Source organism: Stegastes partitus, unplaced genomic scaffold (genome assembly GCF_000690725.1).
Source record: "Stegastes partitus isolate 25-593 unplaced genomic scaffold, Stegastes_partitus-1.0.2 Scaffold926, whole genome shotgun sequence".
Taxonomy (NCBI): Eukaryota; Metazoa; Chordata; class Actinopteri; family Pomacentridae; genus Stegastes; species Stegastes partitus.
The window spans coordinates 56023-65727 of record NW_007578657.1 but is presented as its reverse complement, the minus strand read 5'-3'; the positions used below and the strand labels follow the sequence as shown (position 1 = coordinate 65727).

General features: G+C 43.6%; 1 protein-coding gene across 2 annotated transcripts in view; it reads right to left on the bottom strand.

Moving 5' to 3' along the window:
* The window catches only part of LOC103366279 (calretinin-like), a 16396-nt gene extending 14913 nt beyond the window's left edge, over nucleotides 1–1483 (bottom strand). For both annotated transcript variants that reach the window (XM_008293955.1, XM_008293956.1), the window contains exon 1: nucleotides 1390–1483. In XM_008293955.1, the coding sequence (XP_008292177.1) occupies nucleotides 1390–1483 (94 nt within the window). The remainder of the gene's footprint in view (nucleotides 1–1389) is intronic.
* Between the last annotated feature and the right edge of the window lie 8222 nt (nucleotides 1484–9705).

Sequence of the window (9705 nt, the reverse complement as noted above, 5' to 3'; positions counted from 1 at the left end):
CACTTCCACTCCTTTAACATGTAATCCACTTATAAAATGTGACCTATTGTTAGCCAATCATTATTTTCATGTTTGATTATCTATTGATTATTGCTTGACTTCTAATTTAGCCCTTAAGATTGTTTTTTTTTTTCTTTAAATTTTTAAAGGCACTAAAATCAGAATACACCACTACAATCACAGTTACAGTCGAGCCAGGTTGGTTGTTTGATTTGGTCAAAAATTAAAAGAAAAAAAAATAATTCAGTCAGACAAAAACACACACATATATATATATATACATATATTTATATAAAACCAGCTGAGAAAAATTGAGGTTTTCAAGCATATTTACGTTAACAATATGATTTAAACTTTGAGTGACACAGATTCAACAACACAATCTCATCTCAGCTCGACATTAAACAGCCGCCTATATATTAATGCATCAGTGATAATGATCCATTACTGGAACTGTAATTAGAAGAATTTGCATTTTCTGCCTGCAGAACGATATTTTTAATACTTTTAATACAACTGAGTATAATTTAGAATATGACTTTATGCGTTAATGGCATTAATGAAGGATCTTCCAGCAGTAGTTGTGTGACACAAGCCCACACACACACACACACACACACACACACACACACACACACACACACACACACACACACACACCAGTTCATTCCCAGTAAGCTCCAGAAGCTCCACCCAGCAAGATTCAGGAGAAAACACCCCTTCACTTCTCCACTGTGGCATCCTCCCATCTCTTACCTTTCCACTCTCCTTCATCCTCCCTCCTCTGCATCCCTCTCTCTCCCTCCCCCATCTCTTCTTTTCATCTTTCAGCCTCCGTCCCTCCCCCTCCTCCCCTCTTTCTCATCCCTTTTTTTTCCACTCTGTCTTCTCCCTCTTTTCCAGCCTTCTCTCTGTAACTTCACTCAAATATCCCAAAAGGCAGTGAGACATTTTAACAGCAAACAGAGTAAATCACAACAATAAGATGTTTTTAGTGATAACATCCAACAAAAATCACAGATGCACTATGTTTTTGAGTAAAATTCTAAAATACTGACATCACAAATAGCCCCAATAAAGCTGGCATACCATTCAAATTAGCCGGAGTGAATGTATGCTTTTCTTTTCTTTTCTTTTTTTCTTATTCTTTTAACAGCAGTTACTGACATTACTGTACAGATGTTGCTGATTTTACTACATTATCCTGAAAACACAGCAGAAGGATTAAAGTCTCACTGAAAACAAAACTGCTGCAACACATTAAATAAAAAACCCAAGTTTAAAATAGCACATATATTTCTCTCAATTTATCTTTGAGCTTCTAATAAACACTAATTGATCTCTCAGTTAATTGCACATTGATTAGACCGGACACTTGCGCGCACTGACCGTCTGCGTCAAAATGCTTCCAGATGTCCACGAACTGCGCCGCGGTGAGCTCGGCCAGGCGCAGGTGAGGCGGCTGCTGCGTTTGAGTTGCCATCTCTGCAGGTTGTCCCTCCTTGAAGTGGTCTGTAGTAGTTGGAGGTAAACTTTTCCCGCTGTAGAGCTCCTCGGTTCTGTGGGCAGCGCCTCCTCAGCCGGAGCTTTTAAACCACCCGCGGCGCCCGCGTTTCCCCTGCCCGCCACAAGGGGGCGCCTCCGCCGTGAAGAGGAGCCTCCAGGCGGGCTGCAGCAGGAGACCAATTACAGGAGGAGGAGGAGGAGGAGGAGGAGGAAGAGGGGAGGAAGGCTCTCCTGGGCTTTGCATATGAGTTGCCATTAAGTGCTGGCCAGGCTGCTGGTTTGATAGCAGGATCATTATACTTCATCCAATCCCGCTGCTCCCATGAGGAGAAAATTACATCAAACAATTTATTGTACTGCGAGGCGCCCCGCTGGCTCCCGTAGATCCACTAGGATCCATTTCATCCCTGTCTCCTCTAATCTCATTTCTTTGCATTGTGAATTGTCAGATAGAGCCTGAATAAACGAAGCAGCCCCATCCCAGCGGCCACAGCACCTCAGCAGCACAACCTCGGAACAATAAAGCAGAGCAGTGACGTGCATGTCATGCTCCAGCGAAGGCCGAGCATCCCTCCAAATCACCACTTCACTGCCCACTGAGTTTTGAGTGCACCTATCAGAGATGACCACACCCTCCCTTCATTCCTTTAGCTTTCACTTTTTATCTCCTTTCTCTCCCTCCACCTGCCATCACTCTTCCTGCCCGTGCAGGTCAGAGGGGCACTCACTCTTCTTGGGCCAATCGAACCTGTGCTTGGCGTAAATCCAAGCAGCAGCAGCAGCAGCAGCAGCAGCAGCAGTGGTTGTTGCACGGCCACTAAATCACCAGCACGCCTTTGTTCATACCGCAGGACGAGCTCTCCTCACTGCGCTGCATCTCCCTCCCTTGGTTTGGACTCCACAAGGTGGTGTGAAGGATGGGTGCTGTGCTGTGGGGGGGGAGGGGGAGGATGCAGAAGAAGGAGAAGACACTTTATCTCGTCCTTGCAGAGCTGCGAGCTGCTGATCAGAGAGAAATGGAAGAAAAACTAAAACAGAGAGAGAGTTGAAGAGGGCAGATAATAAGTGTGTGTGTGTGTTTGCATGTTGAATCAGTGAATATTTACAACTGCTGTGCATGTGTGAAAGACAGAAAGGGAGGCAGGGAAAACAGACAGAGCAAAGGGAGATATTTATAGGAACTCCCCTCGTAAAGCCTAAACTGTATGAATAATAATTAGAGAATTGTAGGATTTGTTTGCAGGGCTCCCAGCGCTTTCTGCTGGAAGTAAAGTGATGGCATGAATAATAGAGAGATGTGAGATATGAGAACGACAGAGACGGATAAGGGACAAAGATCTTAATGGACCATTGATCACCCTTCAAATGGAAACGTGGATATGAACTTGCATATTCACCCTCATGTACTTGCCTATAGTGGCGAACGAACACACAAAGGCGAGTGCACACACACACACATGACTGATGAATTTAAATCGGGGAGGCTGTGGCGTTAGCTTTGCATGCCAATCATTGCAGATTGCAGATTATGGATAATTATGCAATCCTGTTAATGGTGTATTAAACACATCGTATGAAATTTAGATTAGTTAAAGTGGCTTACAGTTGATATTTAACATGGAAAGTGAAATCGTGAAAGCGATGCAGATAGGCCAGGTGCTTAAGAGGCTTTTCAGTTCACTTTGATTTAATTTTTCTGAGCGGCAGCGACAACGTGGGAACTCTGGTTTTATGCAAAGTTATGCGCGACCAACAGCACCAGTCCAGGTTGAACATAAAAGGAGCTGATTATTTCAAAACATAATAAAGTGATAACCTGTGCTCAGAGTGCTGCCTCAGTAGGACTGAATGAACACCAGATGAGATATATTCTGATTTAAATAAAGTCAGATATGTTGGCCACTGCAGGTTGGGCTAATGGCTTTTGTTATGGATGATTATTACCTCCAGTGTCTGCTGCTGTTTCATCACAGCTGTCCTGCTCCAATCAATGAAAGTCTTTTGCTCCAACTTGTCTTTCTTGAACATTTACTCTCTCTTCTCCTTCCGCGAGGAAACATAAAACAGCCAACACCAGTTTCTACATTATCTTGGCCTTTGTGAATATTAAACTCATATTCACCTTCTTGCTGTGTGATGACTGAATAAAGCCGCCTGCTTCCTGTGTTTCTACAAACTAAAGTTGTTTTGTCATGTTGTACAACAGCCTCAGAGTTCCACTGACATTAATCCACAGAAAGCAGAGTGAGAACAAGAGCAAAACGTAACCCTTTACAGCGAGTTTAGAGGTTTGGAGAGTGTTAGGTTGTGTGAGGTTTATATGATAAGACGAATGCATTTGGGGAAAATGTGGAGGCCGAGAAGTATTAGTGTCTTCTAAATAACACAAATGCATCAAACGCAGCTGCACGGACGCTTTCTTTGCCTAAATGTAGCCCCTGGCTCATCTCCGCTCATCCACAGTGAGAAAAAAAAGGCAGCTGCTGAATAACAGGAGTGACTACAAGCAGATAGAAGAAACACTGATGACGCAAAGTTCAGTAAACTGAGAAAGCTACTATATGTTAGGAAATAAAGCTCAGGATGGATACAACCAGTGTGTGTGTGTGTGTGTGTGTGTGTTATGGAGACAAAAACATATTTCAGTTTCACACTCACGATAGCCATGTTTTTATATAATCGTGAAGCAAAATTGAAGCAAATTTTTTGAAATGTTGCAAATATGAAAATGCAAATTGGGCCGTGTTTCCATTACCAGCTTTGGAGCGAATAAATGTGTTGTCTCTAGAAAGTCGTGCTGTTGTCGGTGTTGCACATGATTGTAATAAACAGAGTAGAAGAAGTCGAGGTTGCACGACTGAAGCAAAACCAATTGTTTGCCAGAAGAAGAAGAAGCAAAACAAAACAGCTGACTTAGCCATCGGCGAGAGAAGAATGGAGAAACGTCTTCAGGAATTTTCAACATCTGTAGTTATTTGTTCATGTCAGCTGATGTTGTGAATGTTTCATGCTGCTGCTGTCCAGAGTCTCTGGAAACAGAAACAGCTCATCAGTCATGTCAGCTGCATGTTCACTATGTCAGACCTTATTTCGTCTCCCATGATGCGCATTAAAGGTCATGTTTCCTTTTTAAAATGTTTTTTACCTTGTTAGCGTGTCCGTATGTTGTTTTATAAGATAGAAGACAATTTAGTGACAAGGCTTAATGTGCAGCGTACCGATGACAGTCTCAAAAACACAGACTCAGGTTTCCAGGCAAGGAAAGCCAGGTTTATTTGTGTAGTACAAGTCGTACCCGAGGTAATTCAAAGTACAAGAAGACAGATAAAATCAGTCCACAGAACAAAAACACATTTAATAATTAATTACATTAAAAGCAACAAGACAGATAAAATCAAGCCATAAAAACATAAATATAATCATTAATTAGAAGAGTACAGACAAAATACTTCCAGCTCTCATATGCACATCTAAATGGAACTGTTTTCATCCTGGATTTGAACATTGCCAGATGTGAGGCCTGTCTTCTGAAATCCAGTTCCAGGTTTTAGCTGCATGAAACTGGAACGCAGCATCACTGTGTTTGGTTCTGACTCTGGGCACCAGCAGGAGACCCTCCCCGAGGTTCTCAGAGCCCGACATGGTTCATATGTCAGAGATGTACTTTGGTGCTGGACCATGAAGAGACTTGTACACAAGCAAAACTGTTTTAAAGTCAATTCTCTGAGCGACAGGAAGCCAGCGCAGAGACTTGAGCGCTGGACTAATACGGTCGTACTTCCTGGTTCTAGTCAGGACTCGAGCAGCAGCTTCATGTGGAACAAAACTAAGGAACCAATTCTGTAAATTTGCAGGGTTCTTCTTCTTCAGGATCTGTTGCGTGGCAGAAGCACTTTAATATTCCAATTTGCCATTGTGTAGTGTGAAGTAGTTTTACAGTGTTTGTTCACAGAGCCTTGGGTGAGCTGGTGTGCTTGAGCTGCAGCGAGTAGCAGAGGGGTTTAGAGTTACATCTCAGCTAGTTTAAGGTAAGAACGGGATTATTTTCATTGAAAGAAATTGAAATATGCAAACTTTTACACACAAGATCAAGTTGTAAGGGACTGAAGAGGGACTTTAGGTTCTTTTGTTGTTTTGTTTTAGGTTTTTGTTTGTTTCAAAAAAAGCCAGAACCTCCAAAATTCTTGAAATTTTAAAATGCACATAAAAAATAGTTTACAGAAGCCGGACCCGCCTTCCTTTTTTGTCCTAACAGTTGGTCCTTAAGGTCTAAATCATTCCATTTTAGCCTGAAGGTTGAAGGTTGGAGAATAAGTACGGGTTATGTAAGCATTGGTTAGGGTAATTCTCCAGGAAATTAGTGTAAATCAATGTGATGTCCTCTGACATGATGGAAGTGTGTGTGTGTGTGTGTAGGTGTGTGTGTGTGTGTGTGTGTGTGTCCATGTGGCAGGACAGAGCAGCTGCCTGATGAGTCTCTTACTGATGTATGCGTGTGCTGAGTAACCTCCAACATGCTGTTATGGTTAAATCTCTGTGCATTACTCTGATATCTGATCGACCTACAGCACACAAACCTGTAACGTTAATTAGACCTGACGAGGATTAAAACGAACAGATGCGGAGGCAGAAATCAGAATTGGAAAAGAGTTTATAAAAGGAAGGTCAGAGTGCGCGAGGTGTACGGCGTGCGATGGTAACCGAGAGCTAAGTACCGAGGATGCATCATTAAACATGCAGCCCCTGATTATTCATTTATCCTCTTACAATATTCACTGGCATCGCTGTCAGATAAGGTCAAGTGAACTCTGACCCTAACTGCTGACACCTTTTACAGACATGTGATTTGGATGATCGGCTTCAGTGCATCTACTTTAGCCGACTTGTGCTGCAAATGACCTTTCTGCAAAACCAAGATGTTAAGCATCCCTGAGCGTCGTCGGGGCTTAAAGATCTCTCTCTTTCTTTTTTTTCTTTTTGTGCACAGGCAGGGCTGATAAGATTTCAAGAGACAAACAACTGAAGCAGAATAAATGTTTCAGATGACCATCAATACAGCTCAGTGCGGTAAGCAGCTGAATGGAGTAAGGAGAGTAAGCTGGAGTGAGCTGTTCAGTTGCAGGGAGGGGCTGAGGGTGCAGATAATCCAGAGCTGGAGAGAGAGGAGGGGGAAAAAAAAAACTGATGGAGTGAAGGCTGCAGGTGAACATGGAGGTGGAGGAGCTGAGGCGCAATTTAGCACCAGGAGGACAATCACAAAATCAGAGAAGATAACCAGCTCGAGTGGTCCTGTGAGGCTGGACTTTAGCTGCAAGTGCGCCTCAACAGAATTGGATTTCAAACAGCTCAATCACTTTGCAAACTCGATTTCTGACATCGGATACGTGAAGCTTTGTGCAACAGTTTGTTCCCTAAATCAACCGTCAGACATTCAGCCTCTTCATGTCGAGACCGGCCGCCAGCGCAAGGGCGAGAAAGTAAATTAGGTTTGAACTTCTCTCTCCAGCTCTGTTTTGTGAATATTTAGCGGGAGAGGCTGTCGGACATGTTGTTCCTATGTTTAACAGAGTCAGCGGGTGGACACAATGCTTCATTTCACGACAAACAATAAAGAGGAGGGGAGGAAGAATAAGGAGAACGCGACACAATGGAATGTACAAGCCCAGTAATCTAAACGATACGGTGGATATCACCCTCCCCCATCATAGCTGCGCTCCTTCAGCTGTCTAGAAGTGATAAAATCTCCTTGCTCAGAGCATCTTAATTCAGTTTCCACTCCTTCCATGTAGGAGTTCGTTCTCCAATCCTTTCATATTTCTCCACATGGAGTTCAGGCTCTTCTGTAACCTTAAAAAAGGGTCAAAGATCTTTATTTGCAATGTGGCAGGACAGCGCGTCATACCATCTAATTAACACAAGCTCATATTTAGGAGATGTAATGCTAATTGCTAATTAATGCTAAATCAAATTATAGGCTAGATTGGTGAAGAATGCTGATGAACAACTGAAATTTTGGGGACCAAAAGTTTCATGGATATGAGTGAAGTATTTGAAAAACACTCGATCAAAAGTCATGCAGATGTTCCCTCTGGAGACCATGAATATCTGGAAATATTCTCCAACAATCCGTCCAACACTAGTTTAAATATGTAGACAGTCAGAACCACAGTGGCGGACCAGCCGACCAAATTTTTTAGTATCTCCAAAAATCCAACAATAACACAATGTGAATAAAAGACAACTTGCAGAACTGACGGGGATGTGCAGGAACACTGGTTTAAAATGCCACCAGCCGAGGTGATCAGGCTGAGCTGCTGCAGAGGGATCAGCCACTACAAGCTCTGTGTTGGTTCATTTTACTACCAGGACATACGAGGCATGTGACTGAGAAGTAAAGTGAACTTCCTAAGCATATAACTTCATATTTTCAATCACTTGCTGGCTTAGTGCTGCATCTCCACACACGTCAGATAACAGACGGCATCTTGTAATCACCACATACATCATTACATACCACCGAACATTAAACCCACCTGCCGAATATTGTGTCAGCTCTGACCCGTCACAGCACGAACATGGAGCCTCTTTGGTGTCCTCTATGTTCTAGTACATGCTTGATCACAATGTAATGTGGGGAGTATGGAGGATGGCTCATTGCCTTGGGCTGCTGTGGTCCTGAGAGGTTTGAAGGTGGAGCATAGTGCATTGTTCTGCTCGTGGAAGCTGCTGGCGTCTGAGAGTGCTGTTGCCATGTGAGGGTGTTTCTGCAGCATGTTTAGGTCGGTGTTACATGTCAAATTCACATCCACATGAATGCCAGAACCAGAGGTTTCCCAGCATTGTAATGAGATGATGGATGTTCTTCACTTCACCTGTCAGCGGTTTTAATGTCGCGGCCGCAACTCAGCAGGTAATCACTCTTCTGAAGGTCCGGGAGGCCGTCCGGTCGGGCCTGTGTGGACAACGGTGCAGCGACCCATGTAGCTGTTTGTCTCGCCCACCTGCCATCATTAGCTTTTCAGTGCAGCCACGTTCATGCGCTCTCCAAAACCTCCCGCAGCTTCTCATCGTGCAGCTAATCAGGAATATCAGCTGAAACGCACCAAGTGGAATAATCACTTACACTAAAGTCGCCCTCGCTGATGTGATGCCACCGAGACGGCCGCATCCAAAACTGCATAATTACATGCTCTGAAGAACAACAACTACCAAATGTGCATATTGTTGGTAGGAATGAGTATCACAGCGGGATTATTTGTGTGGAAGTGTGCATGTAGATTAAATTAGGCTTTCTGGGTTTGACTGCCAGACATTTGCTCCGGTGTTAATGTGGTTGAGCAGCAGTCAGAGTGGGAGTGTGCCATTTGTGTAAATTAGAGTGACAGGGTGCCTCATCGCAGTAATCAGCCATTTTTATCTGCTGCGCAATGTGGACCGAGTAACTATAGCGCAGTCATCAGAGATAGAAACTATCGGAGCTGCCAAAGGCTGGAAAAACCTATGCTGAAAACAGATAAAGCAGAATCCAATTTTCAGTCTATTTGACAGATTGTGTTGTGATTTTCTTCTGCGGAGCGCCGCGAGAGATAAACACCGCACAATGACAAAAAAAAAAAAACTGCATCATCATTTCCTGCGTGCCATTTGTACAGACGACAAATATGTAGAAAATCACATACAGTTACAGCAGCTCGTCGCCGTCACACCGTTGGCCTCCCGCCGCGATAGGAGCTGACAATGAGACTCACACATCATGAAGAAGTGGGCGCTAAGTTCCAGTTTTATCAAATGGTGTTTCTGATGCTCGGCGAACAGTTTGGAGTATAAAAGCATCTCCCTGCAAGCAGAGCAGGACGCGTTCTGGCCTTTCCATGGGGAACAATTAAGACCCCGGACCTCCTGAGAGCACATTTCTCAACTTCAAAAACAACCCGACCACGAGGAATAGGGCCACCTGGGACGAGAAGTGATTATTTGTCTTCATGATGCAACAGTGAGCCTTGCAGTGATGTGAGACAATAACTTCATGGATCTAGAAGAAGAGACTACGATTGGAGCACAACGCTGGCAAACTAGAAGTCAGTCAGAAGAGTCACATGATTTCTGGGTATAAGTCAGGCTAAGAATCAGAATCAGAATCAGCTTTAATGGCCAAGTACGTACACAACATACAAGGAATTTGGTTTCGGCTGTTGGTGT